Below are 22,824 nucleotides of genomic sequence, written 5' to 3' on the forward strand. Positions count from 1 at the left end.
CTTTCTCCAATCTTCATCGTAGCGATCTCCACTTGAGTAGAAAACTTGAGCTTTCTTATTCCCGTTTTCGTCTAATTAACAATCTTTCGTCAAATGTGGACCATTACAATTCTCACAACCCACACATATTTCATGTATGGATTGGTCCATTTTAGTCATCCTTCTATCCATATTATTCAACATTACTAGAACAGCCGCCATATCTTCCGAAGTGCCACTCCTGATTCCTTTTGCTCCATCATTTCGAGGATTGTGATACTCACGTAAAAGATTTGAAAACTCTTCGATTAACTCCTTAATTTCAGCGGGATTTTTCTTCGTCAAAGGTCATTGAGATCAAGGAGTTGCCTTGTCATCACATTTACCCCATTGTAGAAGATCTATACTTCTTGTTTCACATTAAGATTATTTTGGGGACAATTTCGAAGTAATCCTTTGTAGCGCTCCCATGCTTCATAAAGTGACTCGCTCGGTTGTTGCTTAAAATTAGCTATTGCCTTCTTTATTTTAGACACCTTTGATGGTGGGAAAAATTGTTCTAAGAATTGTTCACGCATTTGCGCCCACATGGTGATTGCACCAGTTGGAAGTGCCTTTAACCAATCCTTCGCCACCCCATTAAAGGTGATCGGAAGCATTCTCAATAACATAGTCTCACGTGGACATTCGGGATATTAAAGTAAATGGCGATGTCATTGACCTCATCTAGGTGTTTGTAAGCATCCTCATGATCTTTCCTGGAGAATGGAACATCCTTAAGTGTGGAGAGGATGTATCCCTTAAGCTCGAAAGTTGTAGTAGTGGGTAGTGCGGGTTGAACTAAGCCTGGACCGGTGTCCTCTCGAATTCTTTTCTTATACGTCTCCATTCAAATTTTGGAAATGTCTGCCTTGATGGTTCTTGGCTCGCTTTCGGGTTCGCTCTCTTCTTTGTCGGTTTCCTGATTCGGGCTCGTAACCGGATTCCTTTTAGTAGGAGTCTTCTTAAAGCTTTCGAAGGTGCTTTTGTTTTTCGGCTTCTTCTTATGAAAGGCTGACTCTGGATCTTCAAATGGTGGCGTCAATGGTATGTTTGATCCTCTGGTCATATACTATAGAAACAAAAACAAAAATAAAAACGTAAAAACGTACTAAAACTATTTAAAAATTCCTATTGAACGATTACCACGACGTGGTAATGATGTCACCTCATGGTGAAGCAGATAAACTAAAAAGTAAGCAAAAACCGAAAAAAAATGTGAAATAGTTGAGTTCACATCGTGAGGATTGAATCCTCACATCGTGAGTTCAGTAATTCAGAAAAAAAAAATCTAATGCTAAAAATTAACTTTTTGCAGGTTTGACCCCACAAAAAGGATCGATTAACCTACAGCAATTAAATTAAAAACTAAAATAGCCGTTCCCCAACAACGGCGCCAAAAACTTGATTTTGTAATTTCCTACACTAGTTTTAACCAACTATCTGACTAACTATTACGACTTAAGGCAGTGTACCTTCTCGCAAATAATATAGCACTTACAGTTGGGTATCGAACGCGGGGAACGAATTTAATTTACTAACCTAATTACTAATAGATTAATCAAAAAACAAGCAAAAGTTAAAAATGGTTTTTAGCTGATTTTTCAAGTTCAGACAAACTTAAAGACTTAACTAACGATTTAAATCAATATTCTAAAAACACTTTCTTTTAGTTCGAATCCACTTCTCGCCTATGGTTAGTTACTAGTTATGGATTATTAAAGTTGGTTATCAATTATTATGTCATTAGCAATTCAAGTCCAAATTTACTAATATTTTTACCAGTTCACGAACTACCTTGTATGGTTATACACAAGCAAAACACTAAATTAGTTATCTGTTATAGATAGGCTATGTAAGATTTATCTAAGCAAACACAATTATGGTCACAATTTATGTTCTCCAGCACCGCTAAATTTGTTACTTTTATTACTTATCTAAGATTTGGTCGATCCTAGCTCTTGCAATTTAATAGTCACTAGACTACTAGGTAACAAGTTCATGTAATTTAATGATCACTAAGCTACACAAAACTTGAATTCAAGCAATCAAAGTCACAAACATTAACATGCTAGGTAATGATAATCAAACACAAGCACAAAACCAACTATTAAAATCCATAAATTAATAAACTAAACCATAGAGTCAAAGTATCATCTAGCTAAACGAAAGCAACTAAGTTCAGCTACTCATGGCTGAAAACGAAAACATAAGTTCAACGTAGATCAACATGATTAAAGTAAATCAAACCGATGTGATGATGTGTTCTTCAATCTCTTAATCTTCAAGCAAATACTCCTTCAAAGGAATGTTTTGTACACTTCTCTAGCCTCCAAAATCGGATATCTCATAATACATCGCCTCCAAAAACTCTCCCCAAAAAACCCTCTAAATCTTAAGTGTGAAAGAGTATTTATAGATTTGGAAAATACATGGCTCACGACGTGAACTAGGGTTTCACGTCGTGACTTTGATTAAAATACGTATCGGGCAAGGATTCTGACTTCCCGCGTAGTTATCTTCTAGAATACCCTCTTCATGTCGTGAGGTTGATTGCCACGTCGTGAGTTGGGTTTTTTCGCTGAAATTTCCTTCTTTTAATCTTCAGTCCTCCAAAATTCCAATCCTTGTAAATTCTGGTCCATATTCTTCAAGAGTGTTCCATTTGGCTACAAAATACAATTTAATTCAATAAGTACCAAATATCTTTGCAAATAACCAAAATATTACTTAAATTTAATTAAGATATTGCCTAAAAATATGTATAAATATGGCAATATCAATTACCATCCATGAAGACATTACAAAAGATTGCATATGTTTATCCTGTCTTTTCACGTGCCACCCATTTCATTTGGCCAAAATCTAGTTCGTGAATCTTGAATGGATGTTTTGCATCCCAATCTATCACATAAAGATTTCTTGACAAACCTTGGAGATTTGAAATCTAGCTTCGTAAAATTCTTGGGTTTGAGTAAAACCAATTTAGGCTCTGAATAGAGTTTCATGTCATATAGCATCGATTCATCTGATTGAGAGCGTACTATGTTATATATCTTCCACTTGAAAGCATGTAAATAAGATGCTGAAATAGGTGGAGACTTTAGTCCACCCACTATACAAAACCATACTTCTTGTTAGCGTATCTTCAACACAACAAACACCCACTCAGATATTAAAGGTGAAAAGACAAGTATAGCCCTAAAAAATCCATGGCAACAAAAGACTCTAAAGCTGACATCATGCCTTGTAATAAGATTCACAAGCCATCAGTCGTAGGTGTTCTCATTGAACAAAATCAAGTAACCACCCGTTACCACTATACACCTCCCCCGTGAGAAAAATAAGGAAGGATGATTTTGAACTTTCTTCCTTCAAAGTTCTCTAAGTAGCACTCTTTCTCATTAGTATAAGAAGAGATGATAAATAAGGACGTGGGTGGTTTGGACACCATAAAATTCTTATTGCTAGAGACCACAAATGACCTCCATGACTTGCAAACTCTACTGAATGTAAGAAAATCAACTACTCTGAGTCGAATCATAACCAAAAAAGCACATCATGGTTAAGATTTGACCAATATCCCACACCATTATTGCCACGAGTCATTATCCTCTTCATTCGAACACCACATGCATCATCATGCTTTTTCTTTCTGTTCATTCTCTTTCTCTTACTCATCAGAAAATTAAACATTCAAGGCATTGGTATATGCAATTTCTACATAAAATACATAAAAAAAAAATTGGAAAGTGATGAAATCACCTACCTTAGAACTTTAATAAATAAAAATGTGATTACAATTGCTAGTTGATTGTGTTGTAAGTATGAAAGAGCTTAAATGTCAAGAGAAAGAAGGTGAGAGTAGAAGAGATAATGTGCTCGTGAGTGAAGGATCAACTAGGCTTTTATACATATTCATATTTACAAACATTCCTATATTCTAGGGATCTTCCTTGATCCATGCTTGACCTGGATTTCTCGAAGGACTTCAACTTTCATAAGGCTTTGAACACGTATTTTATACATGGTCTATCCCTTTCTAGTCAATTTGAGATACATGCATAAGATTTTACAAGAAACACGATAACAATCTCAAGATATTGGCTAAATCCAAGAACTTGGGCTACCTAGGATATTATTACAAGTTCAGGATGTTAAAATGGTAAGATAAAAATTCTACCCATAACATTTAGTAGTATAAATTTATTAATATATAAATTTATTGGTATCACATTTTCTACACGGGCATCTGATTTTATCTTTGTCGTTGACGTGTGCTTTTGACCTCTCGGGAAAAGATTCAACTCCTTGTTGGAACGCGATAGAGTTACGATTTCCAATAGTAGTCCAGGTTTTATCAATAGACATGTGCAACTGAATAATAAGTTCGGTTTTAGTGTCTACTCTATGAGAACCAAAAATAAGATGGAATATTCATGAGGATAGAGTAAGTAAAAATTAGATGGAATATTTGTAAAGGTAGGGTAAAACCGATGATTCAAAAAGAAGTGTCGAAAGAGGAAAAAAACGAGCAATGGACAAAGTATTCACATGTGTAGGCTTCTAAAACAACTTTTTGAATACCTTGCCTCATATGTGAATGTGTATTACATGATTGATTTTTTAAGAAAAATTTGACAACATTTCCCCTTATCTCCCAAGTATATATAAAAATATGTACTTAAGGAACAAGAGAAAATAACAACCGATATTTTTCAAATAATCAATCATGTAATACGTATTCACATCCTAACTGAGATACAATATTCAAAAAGCAGTCCCAAAACCGGCACAACCAGAAATTAATTTATAAATAAATGTCGGACAGTTATTTCTAGGCTCTTGATGATTAAAAAGGAAGAGAATTAAACTAAAACAACCTACTTTTTTATTATAGCATTGTAATTTAAATAATTAAGTTATTATATTATAACTTACTAGATCTAGCTTCTTATATTTTTCTTTTTTGTTTTTTTTCTATTATATTAATAACAACTTACTTTAAATATTGTCTTATATTTTTTATTTTTTGATTGAAACTCAACTATTATATTTTCGATATAGTGTAACATCCCCCTATGACACGTATCACAATATTGTCCGCTTTGAGCTCCCGGCGTGAAAACTTCCCTGGGGGTCACCCATCCCTGAATTGCTCTCGCCCGGGCACACTTAACTGCATAGTTCTTATGGGATCTGCTACCCTCATGGCTTTAAAACGCGTTGGAACAAGGAAGGTATCCACACCCCTTTTAGGGAAATGTTTCGTTCTCCTTCCAAGCCGATGTAGGATCAGGTACAACCTACCTTTTTTCTATTTTCTTGGTATTATTTACTCCTTTTTTTCAAATATTTCCAACTTTTTTCCTTCCAGCCATAGGTGCAATCTTTTCTGCAACAGATTATGTCTGTACTTTACAACTCAAACAAGATCATTAAGATTTTATATAATCATAATTAAAGTATTAAACCCTGTTTATGACTTTATATAACCAAGGGCATGTTTCTTTTCTTATTATATCATGTATAGATAAAGTAGTAAAAAGATAAATGATGTATCCAAACGAAGGGTTGAATGAATAAAGATTAATATAACACCCGTGACTTGAGGTCATGCTAATTATTTAATTTTTGTAATTAATTGTTGGACTATGAGATTAATGTTGGATTATTGAGTTGGGCCTTTATTGAGTGGGTCGTTATATGTTTGGCCTGACTGAAGATGTACGTTGGGCGTAAGCTTGGCGTATGCGGGTCGTAGTGGCAGCATTGGATGCGGGGCCTCAAAACCTTAATTTTTAGGGTTTAGGCCATATATATACATCATTATGTCCCAAACCCCAACCTCCTTATCAGCCTCCTTAACTCAGAAACCCTAGAAACCTAACCTTCCTCATCTTTGTGTGATTTTGATCTTGTGAAGCCCATTTTAGTGGCTTGGAGCTTGGAAGGAGAAAGAGGAAGTTGGTGAAGAAGAACTTGTGTAGCTTGAACTTAGGGATCTGAGACATCATCATCATCATTTAGCACTTATTTGAGGTAAAAAAACTCAAAACTTGCCTCATGAATGCTTAGATCTCTTGTAATGGGGTTTTGGACCTCTTTGGTCCCAAGAATGGAACTTTATGTTTCCAAATCAGTTTCTAGGCTTAGAGTTGCCACCCTTAGTGCTATTTGAGTCCCAAAGACAGAAAATTTACCATCTTGAAGGTCTTGATGTGGCCATTCATGAGTATTAGTCATTTCTATGGAAGTAGGTTCATATTTCAAGTTTGGGTCCATTTGGGGGTTTGCAAGCCACCAAGTAATCGACTTTATGGGTTAAGACACTTTATTGAACTCAGATCTGTGTTTGGAGCTTAAGGTCTTAAGGGATTAAGCCTTTTTGGAGATTACGGCTTAACAGGGTAGTACGCTGGGCGTACAAGCCATGCAGCATGTACACTTAGCATATAGAGGAGTACGTCCCGCTGTACGCCCCAATTCTGGTATGAAATTTAAATATAGTATTTTTCAGGAACTCGACGAGTCAGTAGCCCGACTCGATGAGTAGAGACGGGATTTGCACACGTTTTTAGTGGGCGACTCGACGAGTCCTTTTCCCGAACTCGGCGAGTCCGCCAGTCTGGATGAAACCCTAAATCTCAGGGATTGTACCCTATTTAAACGTCATTATAGCCTCCCACCCCAGCCTCCAGCACCTTTAGAGCATTTCTCTGTAAAACCCTAGTCCCTATTGTTGAGCTTGAGTGTTTTGTGATAGCTTGAGAGTTGTAGAAGAGAAGGAAGGAAAGAAGATCAATAGAAAAGAAAGGAGATCCAAGAGCTAGCTTCCATCTGCTTCATATTCTGGTAATAAAGTTATTACCTTGCTTATTCTTCCATTAAACCCTCTTTTATGCTTGTTTATGTCTCTTTTGGGGCTTTATATGATTCAAACTCGAGATTTGAGCTCTCCTTAGGATGGAAACCATAGATCTGGATGTTATTGAGCTCTAGGAGCTCAATGTAGCTACCTTTATGCAGATATAGCCTTGTTCCAAACCCTAAGTGCTTATTGTTGGATGATTTTGGTGTTTAAGCCCCATTCTCTTGTGCATGCACGTAAAGTTGGAAACTTTACGTGTAAAACCAGCCCTAGAAGCCCAGATCTATGAATTGGATGCACTGAAATCAACTAGAATCGACTGTATAGTAATGGCATGCAGGAGACTCGGCGAGTCCACGCCGTGACTCGGCGAGTCCAAGGCAATCTTCTTGCCTCAATAACAGACTCGACGAGTTGTTCATACAACTCGGCGAGTCACAGACATGACGTGTTCATATGATGAAGGAGAACTCGACGAGTTGTTCATACAACTCGGCGAGTCGGATGAAGTTAGACTCGATGTTAGTATCGAAGAAGAACTCGTCGAGTCTTTGCCAAACTCGACGAGTAGAAGCGAGTAGAGGACTAGAAATGATGATAGGGACTCGGCGAGTTGGCGGCCCAACTCGGCGAGTCCGGTCAACTGAAAGTCGGATTAAGCCTTTTTGGAGATTACGGCTTAACAGGGTAGTACGCTGGGCGTACAAGCCATGCAGCATGTACACTTAGCGTATAGAGGAGTACGTCCCGCTGTACGCCCCAATTCTGGTATGAAATTTAAATATAGTATTTTTCCCTCCTTATGAGGAACTCGACGAGTCGGTAGCCCGACTCGATGAGTAGAGACGGGATTTGCACGCGTTTTTAGTGGGCGACTCGACGAATCCTTTTCCCGAACTCGGCGAGTCTGCCAGTCTGGATGAAACCCTAAATCTCAGGGATTGTACCCTATTTAAACGTCATTATAGCCTCCCACCCCAGCCTCCAGCACCTTTAGAGCATTTCTCTGTAAAACCCTAGTCCCCATTGTTGAGCTTGAGTGTTTTGTGATAGCTTGAGAGTTGTAGAAGAGAAGGAAGGAAAGAAGATCAATAGAAAAGAAAGGAGATCCAAGAGCTAGCTTCCATCTGCTTCATATTCTGGTAATAAAGTTATTACCTTGCTTATTCTTCCATTAAACCCTCTTTTATGCTTGTTTATGTCTCTTTTGGGGCTTTATATGATTCAAACTCGAGATTTGAGCTCTCCTTAGGATGGAAACCATAGATCTGGATGTTATTGAGCTCTAGGAGCTCAATGTAGCTACCTTTATGCAGATATAGCCTTGTTCCAAACCCTAAGTGCTTATTGTTGGATGATTTTGGTGTTTAAGCCCCATTCTCTTGTGCATGCACGTAAAGTTGGAAACTTTACGTGTAAAACCAGCCCTAGAAGCCCAGATCTATGAATTGGATGCACTGAAATCAACTAGAATCGACTGTATAGTAATGGCATGCAGGAGACTCGGCGAGTCCACGCCGTGACTCGGCGAGTCCAAGGCAATCTTCTTGCCTCAATAACAGACTCGACGAGTTGTTCATACAACTCGGCGAGTCACAGACATGACGTGTTCATATGATGAAGGAGAACTCGACGAGTTGTTCATACAACTCGGCGAGTCGGATGAAGTTAGACTCGATGTTAGTATCGAAGAAGAACTCGTCGAGTCTTTGCCAAACTCGACGAGTAGAAGCGAGTAGAGGACTAGAGATGATGATAGGGACTCGGCGAGTTGGCGGCCCAACTCGGCGAGTCCGGTCAACTGAAAGTTGACTTTGACCAGGAAGTTGACTTTGACCAGGATGTTGACTTTGACCAGGGGTAGAATAGTCATTTTACCCTGAGATTAGTTATCATTATTTGATTTAGTGTTTATGAGATTTGTAGCCGGGGAGTTCCGGAGCAGCAGTCAAACAGTTTCAGATTTAGCATCTCAGCAGCCAGCGTTAAGAGGTGAGATTTCCTTCCAGTAGGAACGGGTCTACAACCACAATGTCGGCCCGTTTAGTTAGCAGTAATTCCGGATTTCGAGTAGTTCAGTGTGCTTGATGTCTTCGTGACTCAAGCATGTATTTGTGTTATGTGTTCTGGACTTCGGTCTGATGTAGTATGCAGTATATGTGTTTATGCTAGTAGTTATGATTATGCTATGCTATGTTCAGTTAGTCCCGGACTTCGGTCCGATGCAGTTTCCGGACTTCGGTCCGATGCAGAGGGCAAGGCCCTGGTTAGTTCCGGACTTCGGTCCGATGCAGTTTCCGGACTTCGGTCCGATGCAGTGGGCAAGGCCCAGTAGTTGCTTTATATGTTATAGTATGGTATGTGGTGGTTTGGGGGAGCTCACTAAGCTTTGTGCTTACAGTTTCAGTTTTGGTTTCAGGTACTTCCGCTAGCAAGGGGAAGAGATCGGAATGATGGGATGGCACACACCACAGTTATAGTTTAGCCTGGGAGATTGACTCTGATATTTTGATATGATCTTGATACTAGTTTTGATTTGATAATTTATTATGACATTTGAGATACACAATTCATGGTTTTTATCTTTTGATATTTGATATTATGGTTTAGTAATGTTTTCAAACAAAAATTTTTGGGTTGTATTTTTGGGATGTTTCAAGTTGGTATCAGAGCCTTGGTTTGAGGGATTCAGGCACACTCTCGGGTGTGACTGGACTTAAACTAAGGAAATGGTAAAAAGATTTTCAAAAGAAAAATGTTTTCGAAAGAATTTTTGAAAAATAAAATATAAAAAGAAAAGAGTTTTTGAAAAAGAGAAAAAGGGTGTGGTGCATGCGATCAGCCGAGCTTAAGTAAGTACTCCCAAATTACCCATACAAGTTTATGTTATGATTATCAGTTTCAGTTTCAGTAGAACAGCATGCTAGAATAGGACTAAGGATCTAGGAGGATGCCTTATGTGCCTCCTATATGTGTTTCAGCTTTATGAGTATTGCATGCTAGTATTGAGTAGACAGTAGTAGGATAACCTGTTTAGGTTATGCCTGATAATATGAGCTTAGCATTGTATGCTAGTACAGTTTCTTGTTATGAGGATAGAATTGCTTGAGTAGTTCCTATGTCTGAATGCTGCTTGCTTTGTGCTTTGTGGGACTCTGAGTGATGGGAGTTAGCCATTAGGTGAATACGTCACGTCACATGTGATCAGGGTTAAATAATCTCAGAGTGCTGGATTTGGCCCTATTGCGCAGCTCTTGTTTGAGTCTAACCGTTGTAGGGACGAGTCTTTTACTCGAAGGATTATATGAGCCTCGTCACATGTGATGGTATTCAGGTGATGGCTAATTGACATTACAAGGAGGCCTTCAGCAGCTGAGGACTGGTTTGGGTGGAGTCAGAGATTTCCCTAGGGCAAGCCTAGGATGAGATTAGCATGAGAACATTAGTGGTAGTAGAAGGGACTTGGTGGAGTCAAGGCAGTTCTTGAGGAAAGTACGGATAGATGTGGAAGGTAGTATGGGCCCGTACTACTGAAAGCAGAGGATCCGTACTCGAATCAAGGAAGGCTGAGAGGAAACCAGGGAACTTGTAGTGTGTGAAATCCCTCGATTTTGGATGAGTATTGTGATGTTAGTGATGGTATATTGCCAAGTATAGTGATGCTAGGTGGTAGACCAGATGGTAGTTCTGGTGTCGACGAGGGATCAGGCTCTGACTCTGTAGTCGGGCAGCTCGATGATCAGATGAGGGAGTTCATTCCATATGAGATTGTGCGCAGTATCATTGACCAGACTCATGTGATCCTCAGTATGATCAAGGAGGGTATTATAGAGATTTGTGATGAGAGGCCAAGCGCTTTCTGCACTGAGGTTGCAGACATGATAGGGACCCGTACGTTGATGTTTCGGGAATTCAGAGTTTGTGAAGCTTCAGATTGTCATGGGGGTTAGGGACCCCATTGTTAGCAGCAGATGAGTGGCACATGTCGCCAACATTTTTCATACCAGACGTCTCGAAAGGAGACAAGATCCGACTTGCTTCCTGTCTCCTGAGGGACAGAGCACGAGATTGATAGGAAGAGGTTGGTATTGAGTGGAGTGATGAAGCAGTTGATGCTATGTCATTGGATGACTTTTAGACTAGATTCTGGGCAGAGTGTGCCTAGGCGATTGAGGCGCAGCAGTTGGCGCAAGAGTTGTTAGATCTCCACCAGACGACTGAGACTGTGGCAGAGATCACTACCAAGTCTCGAGAAAGAGCTTATATGGTACCGCAGTATGCAGCAGATGAGGAAATGAAGAAGGTAAGTTATCAAAACATACTGTAGAATGATAGCAGGGAGGTCATGAGTATATCGGGGTGCAAGACCCTGAATGATATGACTTCTTGAGCTTGAGAACGAGATATGGACTTGGAGCACATTGGTAAGAGGGAATTAGATCAGTTGCTTCTAATGAGGGGTCTCGGGAGGAGACCCTAGAATTTGGATCAGCTTTTGAGAGACCAACAGGGTTAGATTCAGTACAGCACTTGCGGGAAACTGCACAAGGGAGCCTTTTATTCCAAGGGTTTGAGTAAGTGTGACTCTGAGTGATCCTCTATCTGTGTTTGAAATATACTTCCAAGAGATGTCACATGTCAATTGCATACCGAGAATTATTAGCGGATAGCGGAAGATCGTATCCCAAATTGTGGGATTGGGAGAGTACAACGTCATCTTGGTTTATTCCAAGACTGAGGAGCAGGACGAGAAGCACCTGAGGGAGGTGCTAGAGACTTTGAGGAGGGAGAGATTTTTTTTTGCAGGGTACTCCAAATGTGAGTTCTGGTTGCGCGAGGTGCAATTTTTTTTGGGCACCTTGTCAATCAGAAGGGTATTCTAGTCGTACCGGCCAAGATAGAGGCCATGATGCAGTAGGAGATTCCGAGGTCTCCAATTGAGATTCGGAGTTTCCTGGGTCTAGCGGGTTATTACCGGATATTTATTCGGATTTTCTTTTAGAAGTTGTGTGATCTTTTGGATTAGCTGGTGTTGAAACCCTAGCAAGGATAAGCGTGAGTTCTAGCAGATTGGTCTTGGGAGGGTAGGAAGAATTGAGAATTTTTCCAGTTTTGAGTGTTGTAGGGCATTAGCTGAATCAAAGTGGGGGAGAATCACCCAAGGATTCCGAAGCAAGAGCGGTTATGAAGATGGGATAAGTTTTGCATCCTTGTCAGGAAGGAAGAAAGCCCAATCGGTTGTATGATTTGAGGATAGTGTGAGATGGAAGTTCAAAATAAAAAAAAAACTTGCCAATAAAGAGACCGCGTTCCCGTAATGTTTGCTAGCAAGCCTTAGGGAATCAGGTTGGGGATTCCAGTCAGGACATGAGTTCAGATGAGTGCGGGTCAAGCGCATGTTCGATCCATTATTAGAGTGTTGTAAGTCTGCGGGTGTAGCCGTAGAATTCACTAGCAGCCAGATAGTATTAGAGTTTTGTAAGTCTGCGGGTGTAGCCGTAGCATTCACTAGCAGCCAGATAGTATTAGAGTGTTGTAAGCCTGCGGGTGTAGCCGTAGCATTCACTAGCAGCCAGATAGTATTAGAGTGTTGTAAGCCTGCGGGTGTAGCCGTAGCATTCACTAGCAGCCAGATAGTATTAGAGTGTTATAAGTCTGCTGGAGTAGCCGTAACATTCACTAGTAGTCAGGTAGTGATAGAGCGTTGTAAGTCTGCGGGTGTAGCCGTAACATTCACTGGGTTGGTAGATAGCATGAGTGCGTTGTTAGGACGCGGAAAGAACAGTAGTACCCACCAGTTCGGGTGTAGCAGTGAGGATATGGAAATCCACGGATTGGATTTCGGAATTTCCCAGACGAATTAGACCTGGTTAAGCCAATGGTAAGACTGTGGAAGCGCCAACACAACTATAAGAGCAAGGAAGCAGTGGACTGCTTAAGGTCATTTATGACATAAGGCTACCAATGGTCATGTAGCAATCACTTTTAGCCTTGGGTTTGATGACGTCAGGATTCGGCGCATGGAACCAATTAGTTAGACCAAAAGGCCGTTAGAGCCATAGTGACAAGGTAATTAGTAGCAAATAGTTCCAGAGAAGGATTTTGTTTAGAAGTCGTGTGAGGCGACTAAGTAGGGAGTCCTTTGGCTCCGCAGTCGGGTTGGAACCCGGTAATTCAGATGATTGGCGAAAATTGAGACCAGGTAGGTCTCGGTAGATGTTGGGACGCAGCTATGTGGCAACATACGGTTTCGGACAGTTCAGTGTTCGGGTAGTTCAGTGTTTCAGGCAGTTCAGTGTTTCCAGGCAGATCAGTGTTTCAGACAGTTTTAGGTCTCCAGCAGTAATGGTATTTGAGGACCTCATGTATGATAAGCGTAACAGATTGCTGAGTAATGCTTAGTCACCCCCCGCGGGGTTCATCAATAATGATTCAGTAAGAGTGGTCTGTCAGGGATTCAGACCATCTCGAGACATCAGAATTCAGATGAAGTAGATGTGACCTTGTCGCGAGGGATTAGTTCACCTGCAGATGTTAGGGTTTTGTGATTATTGGTCACAGCTACCCTGAGAAGGCTAGGGTGCGCCCAGGATGGTGACCATGTTACTAGAGTGGTTTTGGCATATAAGAGATGGTAAAGAATGATTTCGACGAGTTTTGGAAGCGGTTCCATGACGAGATGGGGACTCGTCTCCTCTTCAGCACCGCTTTCCACCCTCAAACGGACGGGCAGAGCGAGAAAACGATTCAGACTCTCGAGGACATGCTTCGGGCATGTGTTCTAGATTTTGGTGGCAGTTGGGATACGTATCTTCCATTAGTGGAATTTTCGTATAACAACAGTTACCACGCCAGTATTGACCGCCCTCCTTTCGAGATGCTTTACGGGAGGAAGTGTAGGACCCCGATATATTGGGGCGAGGTCGGTCAGAGGGTCATCGGGAGCACTGAGGTGGTGCTCAAGACTACAGAGTTGATCCAGCAGGTCCGTAGCAGACTACAGACTGCGCAGAGTCGGCAGAAGAGTTACACCGACAGGAGGCGTTCGGACTTGGAGTTTTAGGTGGGCGATATGGTCCTCCTGAAAGTGTCACCTTGGAAGGGTGTCATCAGGTTCCAGAAGAGGGGCAAGGTGGGCCCCAGGTTTATTGGTCCCTTTAGGGTTTTGGCCCGGGTGGGTCGGGTTGCTTACCGTTTGGATCTTCCAGCAGAGCTTAGCCAGATCCACAACACTTTCAATGTTTCTCAGTTACGAAAGCGTTTGATGGATGAGTCAGCAGTGGTACCATTGGAGGATATTCAGGTTGATAGCAGCCTGAATTATATCGAGAGACCAGTTGCGATCTTAGATCAGAAGACGAAGACCCTGAGGAACAAGGTGGTTCAGTTAGTGAAGGTGCAGTGGCAGCACCGGAAGGGTTCAGAGTGGACGTGGGAGAATGAGGAGGAGATGAGGGAGCACTATCCGGAGTTATTTTCAGGATCAGTAGCAGCAGACTTCGAGGACGAAGTCTAAGATAAGTGGGGGAGAATTGTAACGCCCCATTTCTGGTATGAAATTTAAATATAGTATTTTTCCCTCCTTATGAGGAACTCGACGATTCAGTAGCCCGACTCGACGAGTAGAGACGGGATTTGCACGCGTTTTTAGTGGGCGACTCGACGAGTCCTTTTCCCTAACTTGGGGAGTCCGCCAGTCTGGATGACACCCTAAATCCCAGGGATTGTACCCTATTTAAACGTCATTATAGCCTCCCACCCCAGCCTCCAGCACCTTTAGAGCATTTCTCTTTAAAACCCTAGTCCCCATTGTTGAGCTTGAGTGTTTTGTGATAACTTGAGAGTTGTAGAAGAGAAGGAAGGAAAGAAGATCAATAGAAGAGAAAGGAGATCCAAGAGCTAGCTTCCATCTGCTTCATATTCTGGTAATAAAGTTATTACCTTGCTTATTCTTCCATTAAACCCTCTTTTATGCTTGTTTATGTCTCTTTTGGGGCTTTATATGATTCAAACTCGAGATTTGAGCTCTCCTTAGGATGGAAACCATAGATCTGGATGTTATTGAGCTCTAGGAGCTCAATGTAGCTACCTTTATGCAGATATAGCCTTGTTCCAAACCCTAAGTGCTTATTGTTGGATGATTTTGGTGTTTAAGCCCCATTCTCTTGTGCATGCACGTAAAGTTGGAAACTTTACGTGTAAAACCAGCCCTAGAAGCCCAGATCTATGAATTGGATGCACTGAAATCAACTAGAATCGACTGTATAGTAATGGCATGCAGGAGACTCGGCGAGTCCACGCCGTGACTCGGCGAGTCCAAGGCAATCTTCTTGCCTCAATAACAGACTCGACGAGTTGTTCATACAACTCGGCGAGTCACAGACATGACGTGTTCATATGATGAAGGAGAACTCGACGAGTTGTTCATACAACTCGGCGAGTCGGATGAAGTTAGACTCGATGTTAGTATCGAAGAAGAACTCGTCGAGTCTTTGCCAAACTCGACGAGTAGAAGCGAGTAGAGGACTAGAGATGATGATAGGGACTCGGCGAGTTGGCGGCCCAACTCGGCGAGTCCGGTCAACTGAAAGTTGACTTTGACCAGGAAGTTGACTTTGACCAGGATGTTGACTTTGACCAGGGGTAGAATAGTCATTTTACCCTGAGATTAGTTATCATTATTTGATTTAGTGTTTATGAGATTTGTAGCCGGGGAGTTCCGGAGCAGCAGTCAAACAGTTTCAGATTTAGCATCTCAGCAGCCAGCGTTAAGAGGTGAGTTTTCCTTCCAGTAGGAACGGGTCTACAACCACAATGTCGGCCCGTTTAGTTAGCAGTAATTCCGGATTTCGAGTAGTTCAGTGTGCTTGATGTCTTCGTGACTCAAGCATGTATTTGTGTTATGTGTTCTGGACTTCGGTCTGATGTAGTATGCAGTATATGTGTTTATGCTAGTAGTTATGATTATGCTATGCTATGTTCAGTTAGTCCCGGACTTCGGTCCGATGCAGTTTCCGGACTTCGGTCCGATGCAGAGGGCAAGGCCCTGGTTAGTTCCGGACTTCGGTCCGATGCAGTTTCCGGACTTCGGTCCGATGCAGTGGGCAAGGCCCAGTAGTTGCTTTATATGTTATTGTATGGTATGTGGTGGTTTGAGGGAGCTCACTAAGCTTTGTGCTTACAGTTTCAGTTTTGGTTTCAGGTACTTCCGCTAGCAAGGGGAAGAGCTCGGGATGATGGCATGGCACACACCACAGTTACAGTTTAGCCTGGGAGATTGACTCTGATATTTTGATATGATCTTGATACTAGTTTTGATTTGATAATTTATTATGACATTTGAGATACACAATTCATGGTTTTTATCTTTTGATATTTGATATTATGGTTTAGTAATGTTTTCAAACAAAAAATTTTGGGTTGCATTTTTGGGATGTTTCACCCGCGTACTCACTGGATTTGGGTTTTTCGTCATTTGGGCCTCGGGTTGGTCCATTCCATGGACTTTGCTATTTTGGGTCATAGTGGGCCATCAGAAATCAGTTATTTTGGGATAAGAATATGTTTGGGCTTAAGGGAAGGCCCATTTGAGGAGTTGGGCCCAATTTAGAAAATTGGGCCATTGGTGGGCCATTAATGGGCTTGGAAGGGCTATCTAGAATTGGGCCTTTCATATTATTGGTTTGGGCCTATGTCATGGACTAGATTAGATCAGGGGTAAATGGTCATTTTACCCTAAGAAGGATTATTGGGTTTTGACTAAGTTTTATTTTGTAATGATAGCTCGGGAAGTAGTCAGAGCAGTCGCTTGAGATTTCGTACCGAGAGATTTTGCATTCAGCTTTGCGAGGTGAGTTTCCTCTTGGTTTGAACGGGTCGAAGGCACCAATGTCTGCCCGTGTATGTTATGTGTGCTGATTCGTAGCTAAGTTTGGTCAGGGTCCGTATCTTAGCAATATTTGAGTATGGATATGGAATAGATTGGTAGATTGGTTATACTTGTTGTTTGTGTGATACTTGTATGTGCTTCTTAGTTAGCTGAGTGTGGACGGGGCCCAAATCTCACTAGTAGTTGAGTGTTGGCGGGGCTCGTATCTCCTAGTTAGTCGAGGGTGGGCGGGGCCCGTATCTCTTAGATAGCCGAGTGTGGGCGGGGCCCGTATCTCCTAGATAGTTTAGTGTGGGCTAGGCTCGTATCTCATTGAGCGTGGGCGGGGCCCGTATTGTATATGGTGGGCCCGTTAGCGAGTGTGGGCGAGACCTGTATCTCCTTGAGTGTGGGTGGAGCCCGTATCTCCTAGTTGCATGTTATGTGTATGGTATGTAGTAGTTTGGGGAGACTCACTAAGCTTCGTGCTTACAGTTTTCAGTTTTGGTTTCAGGTACTTCTGGTAGCAAAGGGAAGAGCTCGGGATGACTGCATTGCACTCACCATGATGTTTTTAGCCTGGGATGTTTACTCTGATATATTTGACAGATGTTTTGATATGGATACTTTGATTGTGATGTTTTGGATACTTTGACTTATGATTTTGACGGATGTCTTGATAACTATGGTTTTATTTAATAATTAAAATGAAATTTTTGGTCATGATTTTTGGGATGTTACAATTAAAAATAACTAAATCGGTCATCTGAATCAAAGTAAATGTCTATTTTACCCTTTTATCCGTTAGAAAAAAGGAACTTGTTTATTTAAGAACTGTTATAAATAAAGATACAAATTCAATTATATAACATCATTAAATGATTAATAATTTAAATTAAATAACAATATTAGTCTAAACATCATTTATTGGGGTTCCAAGCTTCACATTTAATGTAAAGGTTCGTTAAATCTAATTACTTCCTTCCAATTTTATAATTTTGTTTGATTTACCTAATCAAATGGTAAATCGGTTATTATTTTGTAATTTTATAGAAATGCCACCCTTTGGAGATGTTTGACAGGTAATTTCTTCTCAAAACATCCTCTAATAGTTCTGCCATTACTGATAAGCTAGTATGTTTATTCACTGTACATATTTGCATTTTTTTTTTCATGTAGGATTTTTTTTATTATTTTTGACAACATGGTGATTTTTTCATTGTTAACGTAAAGATGATGATAAGGAAGAAAGGTGGAAAGAGAGAAGATGAAAGCTTTAAATTATGGGGATCCTCATGTAGATACATTCATCTTGTGGCATTTTCAGCATAAACTTCACCATCATGTTCATTAGTGTTGTTTTTTCATTCTCATCTTCACCACCATAATAGTATATATAAATACGATTTTTAAACATGGACCATTTATGTGATCTTACAGGCACCCATTTCAGTTCACATATTTTTTTGGTTATTTGTCACCTGTATGGTCTTTTTGAATGAAATGGCAACGTACTTTGTTTTTGTATTTTGGTTTTTCCATGAAATGGCAATGTAGTTTCATTGTTTTAGAATTTGTCACATGGTTATTGTTTTGGTAATCAAAATAATCATTAATATCAAAAATTTGCAATGAGTTATTTTTATATACATTAGATGTTTGTTCGTAAGTCTATGATCGTTATTTTTAATTAATATTCAAACGGTTACATAAAATGGATGTTTTTTTTTATCAATCCTATAAGAATTGTTATAATGGTATAAAAAAGCACAAAAAAAGTTTGTTTTAAGAACTTCAAAATTTTATCTTTTTGCTATATCTTTTATTTGTGGTTCCTACGGGTTGTAACCTAGTATGAAAATAAATTCTTCCTCCTCAAATTGAGTTGAAATTATCCTCGAATTGAGTTGAAATTAAACAAGTGAAGTGAATATAAACGGGTCTTCGTGAGTCAAATTGCCACAAAAAGTGCTTCCATTTGGTTGGATGAAAATGGTGGGCTCGATGCTTCTTGCGAAAAACTATGATAGGTTTTAGAACGAAAGTGGGTAGTAAACATGTACGTATCAGGCTAAAGGTTTAGGTCAATTTGGTCAAATCATTGTATGTCACTCGATTTTTTTTATAAGTCATAATGATTTTAAAATATAGAAATGTATTATAAAATTTAAAAAACAAAAAGATATTTGAAAAAATACGATGTTTTTAATACTTAAAACCATAATACATTTTTAAGCTAGGCAAAACAACATATACAAAATTCACCCTATAAAAAGAGCAGAACGTCAGATTGTTGAATTATGTGAAATTACATTCTCCATAAGTATATGAAAAACGATCTTTCAACTTCTCATACAACATACAATCCATAGAAATAACTACATTAAAATCACATACATACGTTTCGGATTTGATTCCTGATAAGCAATTGGATATCCCTAAAAATCCCACAACTCTCGTCTGATTGTTGTGAGAGAAAAATCATGGTGGGAAACATGTGACTTTTGCATATTCAACAAAATTCCATCCACAACACATCACAAAAGAAAACTAGATAGAAATATAAACTGAAATACAAATGACAGTAAAGTAAAAACCAAAACATGTGAAAAAAAAGTCTCTACTCTCTATCATAAAGTCAAAGATAAACGACACTATTGTATGCGATCAAACATTGAAACAGTCATCAAAGAAATACCACATGTTTGCATTGAAAAACCCATCCTTTTCCTCTTTATCATTAACAGCATATCTCCCGTATAGTGAATGAATATCATCCCACATCTCTCTAAGTGTAATAGTATTACCATCCATGAAGGTGTTAAGAAAGAATGCATACTTTTCTCCTTTCTCTTCACGTGACACAAATTTCATTTCGCCAAAATCCAATTCATGAATCCTGAATGGATGTTTTGAACGCAGATCTATCACACAAAGTCCTTCACCAAACTTGACAAACCTCGGAAATGTGAAATCTTGCTTCTTAAAATTCTCGGTTTTGAGTAAAATCAGTTTAGGCTTTGGATAGAGTTCCATTTCACATAGCCTCACTACTTCATCTTCATCTGATCGAGAGTATTTAGAGCTCACTAGAATATATATTTTCCCCTTGAAAGCATGTAAATCAGAGATGTTAAAACGGGTGGCGACTTTCGTCCATTCTCGTTTACCCGCTATACAAAACCATATTTCTTGATGGCATATATTCAACACAACAAGCACCCACTCGGACATTGAAGGTGAAAAGACAAGAATAGCCCTGAATAAACCAGGGCAACAAAACACACCATAGACAGGGACATGAGGGTAATGAGGGACATCAGGGAAATGAAGTTCATGCCTTGTGATAAGATTCACAAGCCAACAGTCGCATGTGTTCTCATTGAACAAAATCAAGTAACCACCGGTTACCCCTATACACCTCCCCCCATGAGCAAAACAGGGAAGGGTAATTTTGTACTTTCTTCCTTCAAAGTCGTTTAGGTAGTATTCTTTCTCATTAGTGTCAGAAGAGATGGTAGATATGGACATGGGTGGTTTGGACACCATAAAACTCTTCTTGTTATAGACTGCAAATGATCTCCATGACTTGCAAACTCCACTAAATGCAATGAAATCAACGACTCCAAGTCGTGTCATAACTAAAAGAAGAACATCATGAGGAAAATTTGACCAAGATGACACACCACTGTTGTCTCGAGTCTTGATTTTCTTCATTCGAGCACCAGATGCATCATCATGCTTCTTTTTTCTATTCATTCTCCTTCTCTTACTCATCAGAAAATTGAACATTCGAGGCATTGTTATATGCAACTTCCACATAAAATACACAAAAAAATAGATATTAATTAGAACAGTTTCCAATAGACGCATATACATATGATCTTTTGTTGCATAACTAAACAAAGAAGCAAAACAGACAAGATGCGAAAATTGGTTATGTTGAGAATGTAAAGAAATAGTTCTATCTGGTTTTCGAAACTAGTTCATAAGTTTTTTGTTTGTAGGTAGAAATAGATTGCTAGCTGATTTGAAAAATTATTCTCAATCATCCTAACACAAGTTCATTTCAACCAATAAGGTTTTGGAAAATCAAGGTGACATGGCCCATTTATTATCTGGAAACGTATTCATGGCCTTCTTGTTGCTAAATACTTATCTTACAGACAATTCACCCTAGATCATAGAGCTTATATATACAGATTAGAAATTAGCAGTTGTGGATGAAATGAATGCTGTTAATGAGAATAGTACTTAGAAACTGTAGATGTTACCAGCATACCAAATTGAATCAAAGCATAGAAAATCTAACAAAGTATCAGAAACTAAATACTCATCTTACAGACAATTCACCCTAGATCACTACGATTTCCTGAGGACTTTCAAGACAAACAAAATCGTCTCATTCAAGACGAACAAACGAGGATCATAAACTAACACTGTGAAGCATTTACTACTTGTACGGTACAATATACAATCAAGCATCAGCGATACTATAGAAGAAAGAAAGAACGAACCAACTATCGGTAAGAAATAAATACTTACTTTACAGCTTCTATTGTTCGTGTTTTTGATATCGATCTTCAAAACAGAGATAATAGGAAGAAGAAGAAGAAGAAGAAGAAGAAGCAAGGGTTTCGTCGCAAGAGAGGAGAAAAAGGAACGCAAGGGTTTTTTCGTTTCCACTACCTTCTTCAGAAGAGATGGATTCGCCGGAAGAGAACGATCGCGGTGTTGTTTTTTCGCTGTTGTCGTCGGAAGAGGGCGATTCGCCGGAGATACCAGGAGAGAGCGATTCCACAAACACTACAGACCTTCACTGCCTTTGGCCGGCATTCCACCACCGGTGTGAGTTGGATACAGAAGAGAGGAGAGAGGGACAAATGCTGGAACCCTAGATCGTGACTCAATAGAGAGGAGAGTGACGCTTGTGTTGGTGTTGGTGTTGGTGGTATGATTTTTGATCTGAAGAAACGGTTGTTAACTAAAAAATATTCCAGACATGTTGTATGTAAAATGGTCACGTTAAAAGGTAATATTGAATTTATAAATTTATATTAAAAAATATATAAATGACATTTTAAACTAAAACTTAAAAGTTTATATGTTCCGATGATGATATTTGCCCTTTATGTATTGCTATTGTTTGAAGGATTACTTTGAAGACTATAATTTTTATTATTTTTAATTTTGATGTTTAAATATTTATGTAATTCTTAGCTGAAGCTATATTTATTTTAATGTATTTCTAAGTTCAAAGAATGTTATTATTTATTACAAGAAATATCACGATTAAATTTGAGTTTAAAAATTATGTTTTTCATAGGTTAAACTGGAAACTGGTTTTAATCGAAACCCACCCAAATATAAAAATAGTTTAAAAATATGATTATTGTTATGTTCGGCAAAAATAGTTGATATCGGGTAGCTTGTAGCGGATAGCTTCTAGCTTGTAGCGTTTTGTTAAACGCTACGCAAAATAGCATTTGGATTTGGAGCGTTTTATTTAAACTAAAATCTAGAAGTTTGTAGTGTCAAACGAGTCTTTCTGTTCAAAACGGAGCGTTTTGTCAAACGCTAGAAGCTCTCAAACGCTCCTAAACGTTCCGTGCCGAACACGCCCTATATATTCAATATAAAAAACTTGCCCAAAACATGTTAGGTTAAAATCGAAACCAATATGAAAATGGTTAAAACCCCAATGGGCTTTTTTATTAAAAAAAAAAAAAAAAAAAAAAAAAAAAAAAAAAAAAAAAAAAACTAGTTTTTGATAAAACTGACTCATGTGCACCTCTAACCCAAACCTAATGGAACGAAAATCAACTTTATTTATAGTTAATTTTTATATTTTTATATAATATTATAATAGCATTGAATACCATGATGAACATAAATTTTGATCCTGCAATGTTGTTGTTAATTGGTATAATGGAATCACAATCAACCAATGGTGAAAAAAAGTTGATGGCAAAGAATGAATCTGACAGCTCATATGAATGTGAAAGAAACACTCTCGTTTGTCGGAGAACCCTATTGCCTCTTATCATGACCACATTTATGAACCTCG

The 22,824-nt window shown here is 39.3% G+C and overlaps 1 protein-coding gene and 1 non-coding gene across 3 annotated transcripts; one reads left to right on the forward strand and one right to left on the reverse strand.

Annotated features, from left to right (window-relative positions):
• The first annotated feature begins 402 nt into the window (after nucleotides 1–402).
• Nucleotides 403–509, forward strand: LOC145128096 (small nucleolar RNA R71). Its single transcript, XR_013716697.1, has one exon. It is a non-coding gene; the product is annotated as a small nucleolar RNA R71 (small nucleolar RNA).
• Nucleotides 510–19,244: 18,735 nt separating this feature from the next.
• On the reverse strand, nucleotides 19,245–21,739 carry LOC145123504 (uncharacterized). 2 transcript variants are annotated; one of them, XM_079058713.1, is made up of 2 exons: nucleotides 21,447–21,739; nucleotides 19,245–20,570 (listed from the first exon to the last, which is right to left on the reverse strand). In XM_079058713.1, exon 2 carries the CDS (start codon nucleotides 20,556–20,558, stop codon nucleotides 19,425–19,427), a length of 1,134 nt encoding a protein of 377 aa, XP_078914839.1. In that variant the 5' UTR covers nucleotides 20,559–20,570; nucleotides 21,447–21,739; the 3' UTR covers nucleotides 19,245–19,424. The 2 variants fall into 2 exon arrangements, with proteins under 2 accessions (XP_078914839.1, XP_078914838.1); XM_079058712.1 differs by having other exon boundaries at nucleotides 21,303–21,739.
• Between the last annotated feature and the right edge of the window lie 1,085 nt (nucleotides 21,740–22,824).

This window comes from Lactuca virosa, chromosome 7 (assembly GCF_052849685.1).
Source record: "Lactuca virosa cultivar CGN04683 chromosome 7, Lactuca_virosa_CGN04683_v6, whole genome shotgun sequence".
NCBI lineage: Eukaryota > Viridiplantae > Streptophyta > Magnoliopsida > Asterales > Asteraceae > Lactuca > Lactuca virosa.

Excerpts from the sequence above, each read along its gene's own strand:
- LOC145123504 (XM_079058713.1), bottom strand. The coding sequence starts at position 20,558 with ATGCCTCGAATGTTCAATTTTCTGATGAGTAAGAGAAGGAGAATGAAT.